The 19936-nt window shown below is 40.7% G+C and overlaps 1 protein-coding gene across 3 annotated transcripts in view; it reads right to left on the bottom strand.

The window, feature by feature from the left end:
• RBM27 (RNA binding motif protein 27) overlaps nt 1–12316 on the bottom strand; it is a 66807-nt gene extending 54491 nt beyond the window's left edge. For 2 of the 3 annotated variants that reach the window (XM_081091196.1, XM_081091197.1), the window contains exon 1: nt 12062–12308. In XM_081091196.1, the coding sequence (XP_080947322.1) occupies nt 12062–12120 (59 nt within the window). In that variant the 5' untranslated portion in view covers nt 12121–12308. Of the gene's footprint in view, nt 1–12061 lie in introns of all 3 variants that reach the window. The other variant, XM_081091195.1, reaches the window with a different exon arrangement.
• Between the last annotated feature and the right edge of the window lie 7620 nt (nt 12317–19936).

Below are 19936 nucleotides of genomic sequence, written 5' to 3'. Positions count from 1 at the left end.
AAGGTTAAGAAAGTGGTGGGAGGGCAGCAGAGATAACCTTTACCTACTTCACTATTTTTTCCCCTAGTCCAGTGATGGCGAAGCTATGACACATGTGTCAGAGGTGACATGCGAACTCATTTTTTTGGTTGATTTTTCTTTGTTAAATGGCATTTAAATATATAAAATAAATATCAAAAATATACGTCTTTGTTTTACTATGGTTGCAAATATCAAAAAATTTCTATATGTGACACGGCACCAGAGTTAAGTTAGGGTTTTTCAAAATGCTGACACGTCAAGCTCAAAAGGTTCGCCATCACTGCCCTAGTCAGTAGTAACCTGACTTTGACAACCTAAAGTATCTCCTATGCCAGGACAGCACATGATCCTTGAGTTGCCAACTCCTGACATATAGCAATCTGTCAGACTTAACATTTAATCTACATTACATGAAACTAAAAGTTTTATGTTGCAAATATACGTATTTTTTAATATTCTATTTTCCTCATGAATGTACATTTAAGTAACACATTATCTTGTATGGCTTCATAGGGTTGCTGTAAAAGTAAAATGAAAAAATTCAGAAAGACAGTAATTAAAATCAATATGCAAGCAAAGTGATCATATTCCTGTAAAACACTCCAATCAACTAATCTTGTTCTACAGTCCTTGGGCCTCCACTGTCAAACAGAAAGTTAGATTCAGCTCCAAGAGTATCAATCATTTCCAACTTCATGAGATCAGCAAACAAAAGAAAGACTAAGCATAAGTACCTTTACTTCCTTCTAGTCTATTTTTCTAAAGTTCATAATTCAATAAAATAGAATTTTTTCATTGCCAGTATTAACATTTTGTGGGAAAGGCAGGTTTTTAAAACATCTATGTACCTTTATGCACCAAGTTCTAAGAGAGCAAATTTCAACGATTGTCAATTTTACAAAATTCAGACCTAATAAAAATAAATTATGGGCAAGGATCAAAGTGTACAAGGAGAGACTAAGTGTTAAAGATGATGAGTTACATATTAATAAAAACATGCAATTTAAAAGAAAGCTACAATTTTTCTTTTCTTTTTTTTAATATATTTTATTGATTTTTTTACAGAGAGGAAGGGAGAGAGATAGAGAGTTAGAAACATCGATGAGAGAGAAACATTGATCAGCTGCCTCCTGCACATCTCCTATTGGGGATATGCCCGCAACCCAGGTACATGCCCCTGACTGGAATCGAACCTGGGACCTTTTAGCCCGCAGGCCGACGCTCTATCCACTGAGCCAAACCAGTTTCGGCGCTACAATTTTTCTTAAGTAAAAAATATAAATTGCTAAATTCTAAATATGGATTTACAGCATTTTCAGCTTCAAAAAAATGTTACACATACCATGCCCATTTTGGCTATTCCATAAAAACCTCAAGAAAGAGATATGTAGGTAGACCTAATTTCACTCCTGAGAACACGAAGATATTTGATCAGTATAATTCTAATCAACTTTCAAATGGGAGGGGGGTATCACATTTCTACCTTTACTTAGAAAGTTCAGATCCTGGATAAGATAAATATTCTAAGCACAAAAAGAAAAAGGATTTTTAAAAATAAGAAATGGCATAAAGAGGCAATGTTATTTTCTCTAGTATTACGAGACTCTTCAGAAAGACTCATGACCTGATGGTACAATGCTGGGTAAGAATATTTGGGTTCTTAGTGAAAAACAGGCAAAACATTCAGATTACTGGATAAATTAGGTGGGTTAAACATACACAGATGCCTTATACATATATTTACTATTCAGACTCTAAAACAAATGCAGAGTTAGGCCTCTTCTGATGAAATACATTTTGATGTGACAGTGCTAAAACTCAAGATGAACAGTTATGAGAAATTCAAAGAGCAGAAAAAGACAAAACACCAAGAAAAGAGTGATCACAGATTCTAAATATTTAATGTGAGTGAACTAATTATTAATAACTGATAGAATTCTGCACCAAATACAAAAATGTTTATAGCCAAAGGAATAGGACCATTTAAATTAATAATTCCTAATATATATATATATATATATATATATATATATATATCCATAAAGTGCGCTAGGAGAGAAATTGCCAGTCTGAAATAACAACTGACACCAACTGAATGGTGAAACTTAAACACATTGGGGAATTTTATGTTGTAATTTTCTGTACTTTTATGTTTGTTCTTATTTTTTCTTTCGCCGCCCCTTACCATATACACTTCAAAAACTGACAATATTGTAGTAACTATGGTAGCATGCTAATACTAGCCCAACAAGACATCCAGATGTGTGTCACAAAAATCTACATATGTCTAAGATCCTTGGTAGATTACAAAACAAATGCAGGGCCACCTATTATTTCTCTTACTCAAGAAGTAATACCTAGGAAGAGTAAACCATTCAGCTATTTATTTGTAACCAAAGCTTATGAAAATTCATTTCTGCTTACATATAGGAATAAGCATATCCTATATAATAAAGAGCTAATATGCAAATAGTCATCAAGCCCTCACGCCGTTAACAGCTCAGACACTCAACACTGGTGAGAGAGGAATGGGAACCAGCCAGGCACAAATGAGCTCGCGAGAGAGGAACAGGGACCAGCCAGGCACAAATGAGCTCACAAGAGAGGAATGGGGACCAGCCAGGCACAAATGAGCTTACCAGAGAGGAATGGGGACCAGCCAGGCACAAATGAGCTTACCAGAGAGGAATGGGGACCAGCCAGGCACAAATGAGCTCACGAGAGAGGAACAGGGACCAGCCAGGCACAAATGAACTCGCGAGAGAGGAATGGGGACCAGCCAGACTGTGGCCCAGGAGAGGGACAAGCTGCCCGCCCCGTGGTCCCAGGCACCAGCGGCTGGGGCTGCGGCCTGGGAGAGGGACAAGCCGCCCACCCCACAGTCCAGGGTGCCAGCGACTGCCTCTGCACCTGTGGCCTGGGAAAGGGACAAGCCGCCCGCCCAGCGGTCCCAGGCACCTGCGGCTGTGGCCCAGGCAAAGCCGGCCCAGGTCCTGGGTGCCTGCAGCCAGCCAGACGGAGGGAAGTCCGGGTCCCAGGTGCAGGGCAAGGCAGAGGCGGTAAGGGTATGATCAAGCCAGCAGGGGAGCAGTTAGGGGCGATCAGGCTGAAGGCAGAGTTGGTTCGGGGCGATCAGGCAGGCAGGCAGGTGAGCGGTTAGGAGCCAGCGGTCCCAGATTGCGAGAGGCCCTCAGACATCCCCCAAGGGGTCTCGGATTGGAGAGGGTGCAGGCTAGGCTGAGGGATTCCCCCCCTCCCCGACCCCGCACATATTTCATGCACTGAGCCTCCAGTTTTAGAAAACAGATTTGAAAATTTTGGATCCATGCCTATGATATACACATTTCTAGACAAAAAGGGGCTTCTATTAAAACAAAGAGATTTAAAAAGGTAATAAATAATACCGTCTAAATTTACTATTCTCCTAGAGCAGTGGTCGGCAAACTCATTAGTCAACAGAGCCAAATATCAACAGTACAACGATTTAAATTTCTTTTGAGAGCCAAATTTTTTAAACTTAAACTATATAGGTAGGTACACTGTTATTAACTTAATTAGGGTACTCCTAAGGCTTAGGACAGTGATGGCGAACCTCTGACACATGTGTCGGAGGTGACACGCGAACTCATTTTTTTTGGTTGATTTTTCTTTGTTAAATGGCATTTAAATATATAAAATAAATATCAAAAATATACATCTTTGTTTTACTATGGTTGCACATATCAAAAAATTTCTATATGTGACACGGTACCAGAGTTAAGTTAGGGTTTTTCAAAATACTGACACGTCAAGCTCAAAAGGTTCACCATCACTGGCTTAGGAAGAGCCACACTCAAGGGGCCAAAGAGCCGCATGTGGCTCGCGAGCCGCAGTTTGCCGACCATGGTCCTAGAGTCTTTAAAAGGCCTTAACAGCATAATCAACTATGCATTTTACCAATAATTGCATATATTAGACAAATTAAGTGATCCACTGAAGATCAGGTAGACAGAACACCCGTAGAACTAAACTCAGGTGCAATTCCACACAAGTAAAATCTTTTTCACAGCACATACACTTTTCTTTTTTTATATATTTTTATTGATTTCAAAGATGAAGGGAGAGGGCCTCTTTTCTTATGTATATCTACATGTCAAATTAATGTGTCCTAAATCTCAACCAATAGTTCCTTTCAATTAAAAAACAACAACAAAAGAAGTTCCTAAAGTTTAATGGAAGTTACAAATACAAGGACTTTATTTTTGTAAAGTCCAGCATAGCTCAATGGTTGGAGTGTTGGCCTGAGGACAGAAGGGTTGCAGGTTGGATTCCAGGTCAAGGGCATGGGCACATACCTAGGTTGTAGGTTTGGTCTCCAGGTTGGGTCGGGGTGCCTGCGGGAGGCAACCAATTGATGTGTCTCTCACATTGATGTTTCTCTCTCTCCTCCTTCCTCCCTTCCACTCTCTTAAAAAACAAAAATCAATGGTAAAAAAATATATGTATAAGGATCTTAAAATTCATATCTTGCATAACAATGTTCTAAGAACATGTCTCAGTAATCTATCTTTAAGTCATTTAAAAAATAAAAAGCAATTAGGATTAATTTTTATTAGGGGAAGTTAACAGAAATATCACCCTAAAAATGTCTTACTTGCAAAAACCTTAAATTTGCCTTTCTCTTCCTTAATGAAATTTCCATTGCAGATATGACACATCTGCTGAGCTGGTAATCAGCTTTACAGACTTCAAACATATATACCCAATCCCAAAACCTAAGAGTAAAGATCCTTCCTTATATACTAATAATAAACCACTATAGTCTATTTGTTTCAGGGAAAAGCCAGGACTACTTAAACTTTTTTCACTTTCAGGAAAAAAACCTACATATTTCTGAATATGGGTTCAATTTTAAGTTCTACCTTTGTGTAGTTTCTGTTTCAGAGATAAGACAATTAATGAATACACTATTGAGCCAAAGGGGAAAAGACCTCCTGATCCTAATGTGTATCTACAACCATTAAAAATGTTCACATTCTTTGACTTGCATAGTAGTTGTACTTATGGGAAATTAGTCTCAGGATGAAGCCAAATATAGGAAATACTGCTGGTACCTAAGACAAACTAAAAATATATACATTTATTGCATAAAAACAGCATTATTTTTAACAGAAAAGGTAAAGTCAAGGTAACCATTCTTATTGTTGAATGTTTATGAAACACTAGAGACCTGATGCACAAAATTCATGCAAGGGGCCCTCGGGCCTCACAGCCGCAGTGGCTGCCTCAGCCCTTGCAGCCCTGGCTTCGTCCAGAACAACTTTATCCGGAAGAACGTCTGGAAGGTCGTTTGGCTGATCTAATTAGCATATTACACTTTTATTATTATAAATTAGGCATCCAAAGTGATGGTTATAAAAAGCAATACACAAATATAAAAAATACTTTTGATGTAAAGTCAATTGGAGAAATCAAGATTAAAAAAACAGTGTATTTGAATCTATTGACATCTTCAAGAAAGTTCATACACTGAAGAGAAACTGGAAATAAATACACCCCAAATTTTTATTCTTTTCTCTCCTTTCTATATTTGCTGTAATACAATAATGCTCTTATTACTTTACAAAAAAAGTAAAAAAAAAAAAAGTCTGCCCCTGAGATCTGTGTTCTGATTATTCCTTTAATAAGGCAGTGGTGGATGCCCAGCCAGTGTGCCTCAATGGTCGAGCTTCAACCCAGGAACCAAGAGGTGACTAGTTCGATTCCATCAGGGCACATGCCCGGGTTGCAGCTCGATCGGGGGGGGGGGGGGGGGGGGGGGAACATGCAGGAGGCAGCTGATCAGTGATTCTCTCTCATTGATGCTTTATCTCTCTCTCTCCCTTCCTCTCTGAAATCTATAAAAATATATTTAAGACAGTATTTGAAAAATAAGTAAAATCTGAGCTTATTTTATCAAAGAGTGTACATAACTATTAAGTTCTAAAAAATGTTAACACATATTAAAGATAACACAAATATTGATACTTCTTTTCAAATAGAAGCTTTCATCTTTCCCTTAATTAAGGGTTTTCATGAATGAACACAATGTAAAATGAAATACCCATAGATTGTTTTGGGAAAAATATATATACATACATCTGTCAGCTGCAAACATCATTTTGACATTTGGACTATGGCTTCTAGAGCAGTGGTCACCAACTAAGCATACCCAGAAAATAGGATAATTTTTTAAAAATCTTACTTTTCTAATTGTCCACCAACCTAAATTTACATATGAGCACATGCATCCATTTAAACATTGACTGAATATTTACTAAGTGCCAAGCATCTTGCTAGGTAATGGAATTACTTTGAGCAAGACTTTGCCCTACAGTCACTGGCCAAGAGATGAGTATGAAAACAAATAATTACAGTACAAAATAACAAATGGTTAAAAAGGGAGATTAATAATGAAGTAACAACACTGTGAATGAGAGAAGACAGTGGTAGGACACAGGGATATAAAGCAACTTCTCGCTTTTAGCCTATAGCAATTGGGCCAGAAGAATGAAGTCAGACATATTTAGGAGCCAGACCAAAAGACATAAGAACAAATATGTTCGTAACTTAGTATAATAAAACTTGCCAAGAAGTCGTCTGGTCAAAATATGTCCTTTTCTATGAAACAGTGAATGGTCTCCTTAAACAGGTCCCACAGCACTTTAAAGGCAAACTAATTCTTTGAAGCCACTAAGTACACGTTAGAAAATTATCAGTACTTCTCAACCTTAAGAACACACCTCCAAAATACTCATTTCACCCTAGTAGCTTATTTATCAGGGATGTCAGGTCTAACAGCTGCAAGGTGATCATTTTTCCTACCATTTGAGCAACTTCAGAGACTACTAGTCAGAGTTTAACTTAATAGCAGCATGTAAACTCTATAGAGTTAAACCAAAGTATGCCCTCCATGATCACTGAACCAATAAATATGAACCAAAAAAATAATCTCAGTCTCTGCATCTTATTGCTGCTTTTCCATCAGTGAAGGCAATATATTCAATCTCCTAGTACATGCACAAAGTACATATGGCCTGTACTCACAGAAACTGCACATGAAGACTGTGGCTTTCATTAGCAATTCCTGTTCCTGCCTATTTAGCCTGCAATGAGACTCTAGCTCTGTCATGCACTAGACTGCTTATTATTTTGTAAGTGGCAGTCAGTGGTGCTTAACATTAGTAAGTAAAATATTTTTGCAGAAAGAGTTCAGCATATTTTCATATTTCAAAACCACAAAATTTCATTTATATTTAATGATGATTCTGAGGTACACAAAGCACTAAGTCTGCATCATTAATATTCAAACCATGTTCATGAGGTAGGTAAAAGGCTAATAAAATTAACTCTGTTTAATAGAAAAAGGTTAGACAATTTCTCCGAAGTACCACAGTGAATTTGAGACACAGAACTAGAACTTAAATGGCCTGATTCACATAATGATGCTCTACTAGGATAGATGGATGGATGGATGGATGGATGCAACTCTCCAACAAGTATTACAAACGCTTTTTTAAAAAGACTTATTTTTACAATAAACCAAACAAGCAGTAGTGAATTGCATATGATTTTATATATTTAATATATAATATGTAAGTAACTTAAAACATTCCCCATTAAAGACATTTTTGGTAGGAATGTGTGTTACTGAAAAATGCTTGCCTGAAGTTTTTCTAAACTTGCAGAAATTCAGTTATTTATCCCTAACATTCACTTAGGACCTTACTTTTTAAGGGGTTCCCATACTTAAAATGAAGTTATTTCTGATAGAAAGAAACTACGGCATCTTCTAATTGTGCATAATCCCTACACGGCCTCTATGACTAGGATATCTAGCATTTTTTTTTTAATATATTTTATTGATTTTTTACAGAGAGGAAGGGAGAGAGATAGAGAGTCAGAAACATCGATGAGAGAGAAACATCGATCAGCCGCCTCCCGCACATCCCCCACTGGGGACATGCCCGCAACCCAGGCACACGCCCCCGACCGGAATCGAACCCGGGACCCCTCAGTCCGCAGGCCGACGCTCTATCCACTGAGCCAGACCGGTTTTGGCATAGCATATTTTTAAAGTGAAGAAAGATGAGGCCCCCAAAAAAGATCTGTGAATTCAGTCTGTTCATGCAGCAGTAGGAAAAGAGATAGAAACTTCTTGCCTAATATGGTTTTTCTCCCCTTTATGATGCCAACAAAAATGGTACTGGGGCCCTAACCGGTTTGGCTCAGTGGATAGAGCATTGGCCTGCGGACTGAAGGGTCCCAGGTTGATTCCGGTCAAGGGCATGTACCTTGGTTGCAGGCACATCCTCGGTGGAGGGTGTGCAGGAGGCAGCTGATCGATGCTGTTTCTCTCTCATCGATGTTTCTAACTTTCTATCCCTCTCCCTTCTTCTCTGTAAAAAAAAAAAATCAATAAAATGTATTTTTTTTAAATGGTACTGGGTTTTCCCCAGCCAGTTAAGAAGCCATTTCTTCTAGGCTCCCTCCTTCTGTCTTTCCTCTAATACAATAATAGATATGTCCCACATCTCTATTTGGAAGGCAATAGAGATGGCATGGAAGGTAACAGGTGAGCTCTTAACAACATATGGTATTTCTAATTTGTCTATAGGGAATAATCACATGTAAACTGGATTGGTTTAGAAATACGCCCTTACATGCCTTTGTTTTACCAGTGATAAGCTGTAATATGCTTAAAAACACCTAAAAATTCAAAAACTTCCATAAATTTAGTTAACTGGAAATTAAGTTAAACAAGAAAGTGCAGTGGGAAATCATGTGCCACCGTACCATTCCAACACAGCCACTGCAACTACGTTTATCTGAAAACTTAACAACTGCTCTGAAATGGTATGTTGTAGCAACATGCCAATCAGCCATGAAAATTTTCTTAAATCTGGAATATGCAAAAAGTAAATTTACAAATACATCCCTCTTTAGCATATCATTTATTACATTTTAGGATGTCTAAACAAACAAAAATAATCTCCCATAACAACATACTAAGAATGAAAATACATGTGATATCTGCATTTATTTCTTCATAACACTTCCATCCAAAACCATTACTTATGTGAATTAAAAATAAGTATTTTTATTTTCTAATTCTATGAATGCCTCGATATTAAGTCTAAGTTGGAGTAATTCTAGATCTTTTTAATCCTAAAAAAGTAACAAAAATTAAAGAGAATAGATAGAAACATGATGTGTGCTTTAAATTGAACATAAACGGAAAACAAATGGGGAAACTAAACTCAAATATTCATTTTGAAAGGTAATTTTTACCCATGAAAATTACTACGTATCTACAAACTTACCAATATAAACAGCCCAAAAAGCCAAGTGAAAAGAGGCTTAGGAGATTTAACTTCCTACTCAAACTAAATTTTGACATTAAGAAACATTTTAGGGATCTTTAAAAAAAAAACAAACCACACACACAACTATATTATCAAAACTTGTCACCTTCTACCCAAGACATAAAATATACATTTAAAACTTTTTCAGTGGATAAAGTGTCGAGCTGGACTGAAGGGTTCCTGGTTCAAGTCTGGTGGAGGGCACATGCCCGGTTGTGGGCTCGGTCACTCCCCGGTGTGGGGCGTGCAGAAGGCGGCCGATCAATGATTCTCTCATCATTGATGTTTCTATCTCTCTCTCCCTTTCCCTTCCTCTCTGAAATCAATAAAAATATGTAAAAAAAAAAAAATGTTTAACACATTTAATACTTTTAAAATGATCTCTACCAACAAACGAAATCAGAGCTTGTATGAAAAACTGTTACACACACACACACGCACACACACACACACTGACAACATAAACAGCCGGAGTTAAGTTTTTGGTTTCTTAAACATTAAAGAGCATAGAGGTAAAGAATTTTTAAACAGACATTTTTCTTTTTTTTCAGCCTTTTCCAAATATGGTCAATTTTACTAAATCAATTTCACTATTTCTCAACTGTATCACACTCCATCTCCATTTTTGTGTTCCAAAACTTGGTACTGTAGAAAAAGTATGATGCACATCCAGGAGGCCCACATTCTTCTACACAACTTCAAGTGCCCCAATAAGTCATTTTCACTTTTACTAGACCTCACTGCCCTGGCCGGTTTGGCTCAGTGGATGGAGCATGGGCCCGGGGACCTAAGGGTCCGAGTTCGATTCCCAGTCAAGGGCACGTACCTCAGTTGCAGGCTCGATCTCGATCCCTGGCCCTGGTCGGAGCATGTGCGGGAGGCAACCAATGGATGTGTCTCTCTCACATGGATGCTCCCCTCTCTGTGTCTCTCCCCCTCCCTTCCACTCTCTCTGAAAATCAATGGAAAAAATATCCTTGGGTGAGGATTAACAAAACAACAGCAACAAAACTTGACCACCACTAATGTAAAACTCAGAAGCCCTTGGTGCACATTTATTCACACCTGTGTTCTACTCACATCCTCATCTTCAGAAAGCAAATACCACTTCAGACACCCAAATTCCCTAAGCCTGCCTCCCTCACGCATCCCGCCTTCACAAGGCTGACACACTGGACTACCCATGACTCTCCCTAGGTGTTCCAATCTCACCTCAAGAAACAACAGAGGTTTAGTTACCAAGATTTCTCCGGAGGACCAAAAAATCAACAGGGAAGTAGCTTTCTCAACAGCCCCAACTTTACCCCATCTCCACACTTCCACCTCTGAAAAACTCAATCTGGCCACGCAAATGATCTGATTTAATGAAGCAAAGCCCGCCCATCGCTTCCTCTACCCCCTTTCCTTCAGCCAGAAAGTCCTCACCTCAGCAGGAAGATAAGCCCCAGAAACGAAGAGGGGGCGGGAAACCACCCTTTCCCTTGCTTTCCATGCCCTCTCCCCCAAGAGGGTGAAGGACAGCATGTCTCTCCAGCCCTGCCCTCCCGCCTTCCCTAGGTCCTAGAAGAGTCTAGGAGATGTGTTTTGGGGACCAGCTATGCAAACCTCAGTGTCCCAAATATACGCACTCCCACCCCCTTAAAATGGTTACAAAACCCACAAAAACTTGATACCTCTGCTCTCCCTTTCATGGGTCCCAAATACGACCCAGGATATATATTTTAAAACAAGCCCCTCATTCTTTTCAGCACCTCAACAATAACCCTCCACCTCAGTTGCCCTCTCCATCTTTCAACAATATGTACAAAACTCCTATTCTTTCTGCAACGCCCTCCATGCCTCCAGCGCCGCATCCAGAAACCGCGAGATCCCGCAGGTACACACACCCCTCCCTCCAGCCCCTCCTCCGAAGCTAGGTAGCAGGGTAACCCCCAATCAAACGCATAAACCTCAACTCCCCCCAAGCCCCAATGATATTTAAAGATCATCAGTTCTCCTAGTACTATCAACTCATCAATAATATTTGAAATCCCTAAAAACCTTTATCATATTGATCAGCTTCCCAATAATTCCCCCAATGCCTACATTGCCCTTTCAACCACCCCCCGTGTTTTCAAATACTTTAATATTCCTAGACTCTTAAGGGCTTATCGGTAATCTCTGTAAAGCCCTCAGTACCCCTCCCCTCCCTTTCTGCCCGGTTTTGAAAAGGCCCTCCTCGGCACTCGCCGCTTCCAGATCTTTTAGTTCCGGAACAATGTTGTCTGTAAAGCCCTGGCTACGCTGCTCTTCCCTTCGAGATGCCAATGTCCACATTTAAAAATCCCTCGATAGCCCTGCTCTCCCTCGCAGTTCTCAGTCAGCAACATTTCCAGTCCCCTCGCTGCTCCTGCTGCCCCGGTAGCACCCCAAGACTTGGACTTAACAAGCCCTCGCCCCCCTTCCCGACAGGCCCCACAGCACACGGTCTCCGTGCCCCTGGCGCTCCCTCCTCTCCCCTCCCCCCTCAATGGTGATAGTACTACAGAGGAGACGCCGGGACCTCCCGACCGCGGCCCCTCCGCCGCGCCCTCCCTCACGCCGCCTCCCTTCCCCCCGCGTCCCGCGGGCCCCCAACGCCCACGTTCGCCGGCCCCGGCCCAGCCAGGCTCACTCACATCGGCTCCAGTAACTTGGCCAGCCAGGACTTGAGGGCATCCACATCCTCTATGAGCATGGTGCAGGGAAGGCGGGCTCGGCCGCCGCTCTCGTTCGGGCCTGCCGCGGTCTCCCCTCGTCGCCCCCTCACGCCTTCTTCACAGCCCCCGGTGCCCCAGCCCACCGGGCATCTTAAGAGATTTCAACCTACTCCCCCGGCCGGGGCCTAACAGGAACTAACCCAAGAGCCCTCACTCAACCTACCTCAACGGCTCAGGAGGGCGGAAGTTAGCGCCGAGTGGCGGGAGCAAGAGCCAATAAAAGAGAGAGGGCCGTGCACGCAAAGCCAATGAGAAGGCTCGTTTGCCCTGCCGGCCAGTCGTACCCAGTTAAGGAGGATATATCAAGGTAGGTGGAGAGCTTACTTGAACTCCTGGTGCAAGATGGTATCTTGGAGAAGGTGCTGTGCCTCTTAAAGGGGCCGTGGCGCCTTTTTTGACCACGCCGCCGCCCGCTCGGGAATACCGGTGTTTGCTGCTGGGAGTGCCCGGGGGAACCCGGCGAGCCCCTCAGCCTTGTTCCTTCCTCTCCTTTTTCCTGGAAACACACACTTAGTGTCCCGAAATGACTCAGCTGTAGTAAATCTGCAACACAGCATGCAACACGTTCACATTGCAAGGAATGCAAAATTTTACCTTTTCCCCTTACACTCATTTTGCTCGGCACATATGCTTGCATTTTTTGCCGCTCTGCTTAAATTACGAAGAATGTCCTGACAACCATGCCTTGGATTCCAATAATCGTCATTTTAAAAACGTGGCGCACGGATGTAAAAGGCTGAGGCCATTTCAATTTTACCAGTTTTTTTTAAAAATATATAAATGCTTTATTTAGACAGAAAAACTATTCCAATTTTTTTTTTTTTTTGCATTCTCTTTTCATTGCATGCCTAAAATTTAGTGGGGATCTTTTTGCAGGGAGAATTTTGGTCAAGTAAGCAAGATTTTTACATTTTAAAAAAACCTATATTACGGAAGTAGGCAACTTCGTTTGCACTAGCTGAGAAATTCCTTATGGAATTTTGAAATTGGCTTGGCACTGGTGTTAAAATGTTTACTCAACAACAAATACGGAGCACCTGCTATATGCCTGCGCTGTGTAAGACGCTAGGATTCTAATTGTGAACAAAACAGAGTCCCTCTTCTTAAGAAGCTGGGCAGTTTATGGGATTATGCATTATAATAATGGCATTTTGAAAAATACCTGATGAGCACATACCGCATATCAAAGAGATGGGTCAACCCAAAATAAGTAGGTAAACTAAAATATGCATTGAGCAGGTGTAGGCAAATTTTTTCTGTAAAGGGCTATATTTTTGGTTTTGTGGGCCTTAGGTCTCTGGCAAGTACTCACCTTTGCCCTCTTGGCGTGAAACAGGCCATAGGTAAGATGTAAACAAAGGACTATGGCTGTGTGCCAATAAAACTTATATGGAAATTTCAATTTTAGATAATTTTCATGTGTAACAACATTTTATTCTCTTGACATTTTTTTCCCTCAACCATTTCAAAGTGTAAAAGCCAAGTTCACTTCACAGGTATACAGAAACAGGTACCAACAGGGTTTGGCTTGCTGGCTTCAATGGGTTCACCTCCTGACATAAAGTAACAAAAAACAAAATGCACTTAGAAATCATCTAATAAGCCACCTTCACTGACATCTCTCTCCAACTTTGCAAATGAGGGAAAAGCACAGGACGGAGTGGGTCCCCCAGAATCACACATGTCTGCAGGTGGAGCAGGGTAGCATCCAGATCTTCTGACAACAAGCCCAGAGCTTTCTCACATCCAACTCTTGCCTCTTCTTCCCTCTCTCCTCCTCCGCTTCTTCCTTTATGCTTATCTACAGCCCCCCCCCCCCCATACTTATTTCCCCTAAGGAGATAAAGTGTTATGCCAAAATGACACAGATTTAAAAGAGAGAAATGTAAAAGTGATTTGTTTGTGTGTGTTTTTTTAATTAAATCTTTATTGTTCAGATTATTACATTTGTTCCTCTTCCCCCCCCCCCCATAACTCCCCTCCTCCCAGTTCCCGCCTCACCCTCCGCCCTCACTCCCCACCCACTGTCCTCATCCATAGGTGCACGATTTTCGTCCAGTCTCTTCCCGCATCTCCCACATCCCTTTCCCCCCCAAGAATAGTCAGTCCATTCCCTTTCTATGTCCCTGATTCTATTATAATCAACAGTTCATTCTGTTCATCAGATTATTTATTCACTTGATTCTTAGATTCACTTGTTGATAGATGTGTATTTGTTGTTCATAATTTGTATCTTTACCTTTTTCTTCCTCTTCCTCTTCTTAAAGGATACCTTTCAGCATTTCATATAATCCTGGTTTGGTGGTGATGAACTCCTTTAGCTTTTCCTTATCTGTGAAGCTCTTTATCTGACCTTCAATTCTGAATGATAGCTTTGCTGGATAAAGTAATCTTGGTTGTAGGTTCTTGGTATTCATCACTTTGAATATTTCTTGCCACTCCCTTCTGGCCTGCAAAGTTTCTGTTGAGAAATCAGCTGACAGTCGTATGGGTATTCCCTTGTAGGTAACTGAGTTTCTTTCTCTTGCTGTTTTTAAGATTCTCTCTTTATCTTTTGCTCTTGGCATTTTAATTATGATGTGTCTTGGTGTGGTCTCTTTGGATTCCTTTTGTTTGGGGTTCTCCGCGCTTCTTGGACCTGTAAGTCCATTTCTTTCACCAGGTGGGGGAAGTTTTCTGTCATTATTTCTTCAAATAGGTTTTCAATATCTTGCTCTCTCTCATCTTCTGGCACCCCTATAATTCTGATGTTGGTACGCTTGAAGCTGTCCCAGAGGCTCCTTACACTATCCTCGCATTTTTGGATTCTTTTTTCATTCCGCCCCTCCGGTTGGGTGTTTTTTGCTTCCTCGCATTTCAAATCATTGACTTGATTCTTGCGCTCCTCTGGTCTGCTGTCGGGAGTCTGTATAATATTCGTTATTTCAGTCCGTGTATGCTTAATTTCTAGTTGGTTCCCCAACATAGCATCGAGGGTCTCATTAATTTTCTTGTAGATCTCATTAAGTTTATCGGCGGCTTCTAAACAGTTCTTGAGAGACCTTAAAAGTGTGGTTCTGAACTCTATATCTTCCATTGACAATTTTGTCCTGTTTCTTTGTCTCCGCATTTTGTTATGCTTCCTTGGTGCATCCCCTAGTGGTCTTTGTGCGCAGTCTTGTAGTTAAGCCTTGATTGTTGTAGCTAATTCCAGGGAGGGTTTGAACTCCAAGCCAAGTGGCTGTGAGAATCAGCTGTGTCTGCAGTGAGAGAACTTCTGTCCTCTGGGGAGGTGCTAATCTGGCGTTTGCCTGAGGCTATCCTGCAAATGCCTCTGTGCAGGGCTTGGGCGGAGCAGGTCGCACAGGATCAACAGGGTGGGCCGGAGAGAGCAGTGATGGCGGCTCTCAGTCCTGTCCCCAGGGGCTCTGCCTCTCTGAGTCCCAGCACCCGCTGCAAAGCTCGGAGAGAAAGCTGCACTTGCTCTGACCAAAGCCAGACAGTCCCACTTCTCCCGTTTGAGTCTGGGTCCCTAAAGACTCGCCCGGATCTGGAGCTCAGAGTCTGCGACTCCCTCCCGATTGAAAACGCCAACTGCGCCCTCCGCCGCCAGCCCGCTCCGCGCACTCCGCACCTCAGAATTTGACTTCAGCACTGCGCCTCCTCTGAGTGTCCGTATGCATTTCTCTTTCCTCCTAGTTGTAGGACTTCCACTCAGCCAGCGTTCCTGTGGTTCTGGGTGATGTCCGTTCCGTCTTTTAGTTTCACTTTTGAGGTAGTTGTTCAAGGCAGCAAACTCCGGCGTTAACTGATGCCGCCATCTTGGTTCTCCAAGACTCTTTTCCGTAAAAGTGATTTGATTAGGCCTAAAGCTAGACAGGAACTTGATAGTATGACAGAAATGGAACAGGAATTGCCTTTATCACAATAAATCGCTCCTCTGCAAGAATTTCAAAGTACTTTTCGAATGTATTTATAGAACAAATTTTGTAGGGCCTTGTTTTAGAGGTGAGGTTGCTGAGACACTGGCTTCTATCACCCAGGGCATCATTTAACCAAGAACGTTACAGAGAGTAGAACAGACATGAGCACAGTAATATTTGTGTGTGGGGACCCGAATAATCTTTTTTTCTTTTATTTTTCAAATTGTGATGTTACTATATTATTTTTTTAGACTGACTACATTCTATACTTATTAGGGCTACTGCTTTGAATGTAGATATTAACCCAACTATATCTTTAAAAAGTAGCATTTGTAGAAGAGTTGCTTTTCCAGAAGTGGAAGGAGGACATACTATAGTCAATTCCACTCCCATGCCTGGCTCATTCATTTGCTAAATAGCCGTTCAAATTTGGTCAGTAGCCATGGCCTAGAATTTTCCATATACTTTATTCAGTAGCATTCATCCTATGCACAGAACTGACTCATTTGCAACCCATGAATGTGTGAGGCATTGATTTCAGCCATACAAATGCAATGCATACATATATACCTTAATTCAACACACTGATATTGAGTAATGGTTACCATGTACCTGATTCTGTGCTCTGGGCTGGGGCAGAGACAAAAGTTTGAACAGTTATATCCATTCACTGTCTTTTGAGAGCTCAGATTCTGGTGGTTTAATAGGCACCAGAAGTAATAATCATAGCCAAAATTGTTGGGTGCATGCCCTATGCTAAATATTTCAGTGTATTATTGCCTCTCATCCTCACTGTATCTCTGGGTAGTAAACAATATTTACAGGCAAGAAAAGTGCATCCCAGAAAGATCATGAAGCTGATGAGTGGAAAGGCCCAGTTTTGATCATGTGTGTTTGACTCCAAAGCCCATACCTATAACCTTCACTTAACTCTCTATCAAACAATGAAATATAAAATGTGTGGTTCATTCAAAAGTCATTCAACAAATATGTATTGAGCCCCTTACCATCTATTTGGCACTGTTCTTGAATATAGAGAGTAAGAGTGATTTTAAACAAATATTCTTTCCTTAATTAAATGTATAAAATGGATACTTAATTATTTTTTTCTCGGTTTTATCTTCACAGGAAGAGAGAGAAAGAGATCCCATTTATTTAGGAAAGAAGAGATTATTAATATGGGGCATTGAAAAGAGAGAGTGACCAAAAAGAGAACAGACATCTAAACCAGCATTATTCAGGCAAGTTCCCTTTCTTGGCTAGAGAATAACTGGGCCTCAATCAGAAAAAAGTGTCAACAGTGAGATTTCACAAAAGTGTTGACAGGGTTAAATAGGCCTTCCAGGATCAGAGTAGGTCATACCCACAAATTGTTTTGTTTTGTTTGTCATTATTTTCTACCCTGTGGCCAGAGCTGTCTCTGAGGTACAATAAAAAGAAGTTGAGAGTCATTTTGCAATTTTCTCTGTGAAATTTACAACTACAGTGTGCTTCCCTTGCATACAATTAAACTTGTTGCATGTATCGTAAGTATTTATAAACAGGCCCTCTCTTGCCAGTACACTTATAGATGATCATTTAATTAAACAATACAACCATCAAATATCAGTCTCTCCTGAGTCTGGGTCACTTAGAGCCGTCCAGCTGGCTCAGAGAAAAGTTACCTCAATAAAAGTCGCTTAGATCTTAGTTAGACAAAGACAAGGTGAATTGGCCTACAAATGCATCAATCAGATAGTCTCTCTTTGTTATGGAAATGTAGATTTGTTTTCCTAGGAGAACTATGCTATGTTTTTTTCTTAATTGTTTCACACTATGTAACTATAAAAATAGCTAATATTTTAAAAACTGACAACAATGAATGCTGATAATGGTGTAAAGAAACAGGATCATGCATACTTTGTTTGTGTAATGTAAAATAGTGTATAGTCGCTCTGAAAATCAATTTGTTTTTGGTATTTTCTCTAAACACTAAACCTGAAATTACCATATGACCCAATAATTACTCTCCTGGGCATTTATCCCAGAGAAATGAAAACTTACGTTCACACACAAAAATCTATACTTGAATGTTTATCGAAGCTTTATTTATAGTAGCCAAAAACTGGAATCAGCCCTGATGACCTTAAACAGGTTGAGTGGTTAAACAAACTGTGATACATATGTAGTATAGCATGCTGCTCAGCAATAAAAAGAAAGGAACTATTGATACATGCAACAATTTAGATGAAGTAGGCTGAGTGAGGAGAAAAGCCAATTCCCAAAGGTTACATATTGTATACGTGTGTGTGTGTGTGTGTGTGTGTGTGTGTGTGTATCCATTTATGTAACATTTTGAAAATGATGTTTTAGGAGAAGAGGAGGGAGATGGGGAGATGTGGAGGGAAAGTGGGTGTGGTTATTAAAGGGCAACATGAGGGATCCTTGTGCTGTTGGAACTGTTCTGTATCTTGGCTGTGGTGGTGGATACAGGAACTGACATTGTACAAATTATATATATATATAATATTTCTTCACAGCAGTGAAGAAAATAGGCATTCTCTTGGAGATTGATATGTATATACATATATTATATATATATATTATATATATATATATATATTATACATATATATATACACACACACAACCACAAGCACAAATGAATACAAGTAAAACTTGTACCCAGGTCAGTATTCTGACTATGATAGTATGCTATACTAGTAGTTTTGCAAAAGTTAACGATTAGGGAAGTTGGAAAAAGTGTGCAAGAGTTCTCTCTGCATTGTTTCTTACAATTTCATGTGACTACAAGTATGTCAATTTTTTTAAAAAAAAAGTTGCTTCACACAGTTGAGAGTAGCGTCAACAGGAAGAAAGGTTCAGAGTGGCGTCTCTGGGTGTGCACGTACCAGAAAACAGTCCTTGTTCCGGTCACTGCGGGCTTCATAGGTTCCTGCTGGACCTGTGTGGGGACCCAGACCTGACAGCCTTGCCGATTAGAAAAGCATCCAGGAGAAATGTGCAAAGCTCTACTGCAGTAGACATTTTTTATTATTATTATTATTTGCAGCAGGAAACAGCAACAGTAGTGGACAGACCAGACTTCGGTTCTCTCTGGTTAGCCAGAGAGATATTAGGGGGGAAAACTGCCCTCTCTTCTTTGGGTTGAATAGCCCCTTGGAATTTGGACACATCATATAATAAGAGCTCATACTCCTGGTGCGCCAGGCCCTCTGCCAAGCAACTTCGCATGGATCAGCCTCTTTCGGTGCGTGTATTCAGCCTTTCTTCCTTTCAAGAAATATTGATTGAAGACCTGTCATAGGCAAAGCACTGTTATAGGCCCTGGGGACACAGCAGTGAAGAAAATAGGCATTCTCTTGGAGATTGATTTTAACAGGAGGAGAATGATGACAAATAAATAACTATAATATATCAGGTGGGATACTTCTATAAAGAAAAATAAGGCAAAGTGAGAAGATAGACAGTGATGGGGAAGCTAAAAGGACTCCGAGCAGGTGTCTGGAGATAAGAAAGGTGTTAGTGGAAATCTGGGAGAAAGCCTTCCAGGGAAGGGCAAAGACCCTGAGGCAGGAACTCGATGGGCATGTTTCAGGAAAGAGGAGGAAGCAAAGGGACTGGCGCAGAGCAGGCCAGGAGGAAAGCAATGGTAGAAGAGGTAGAGAGGTTGGTGGAGTCTAGATCATGGAGGACTTTGTTGGTCATGGAAGAGATATTGGGTTTTTATTCTGAATGAGACTACAAGACACTGATAGTTTTAAGCAGATGAATAGAACTATCTGGTCTCCTTTTTAAATTTTTAAGCAAGATCATTGTGGCTGCCTTATGGTCATCCGACTGGAGGAGACAAAAGTGGAGATAGGGAAACCAGTTAGAAGGCAATAAACAA

This window comes from Myotis nattereri, assembly GCF_964212035.1.
Source record: "Myotis nattereri genome assembly, chromosome: 5".
Lineage (NCBI taxonomy): Eukaryota > Metazoa > Chordata > Mammalia > Chiroptera > Vespertilionidae > Myotis > Myotis nattereri.
This window is presented reverse-complemented; position numbering and strand designations above follow the sequence as displayed.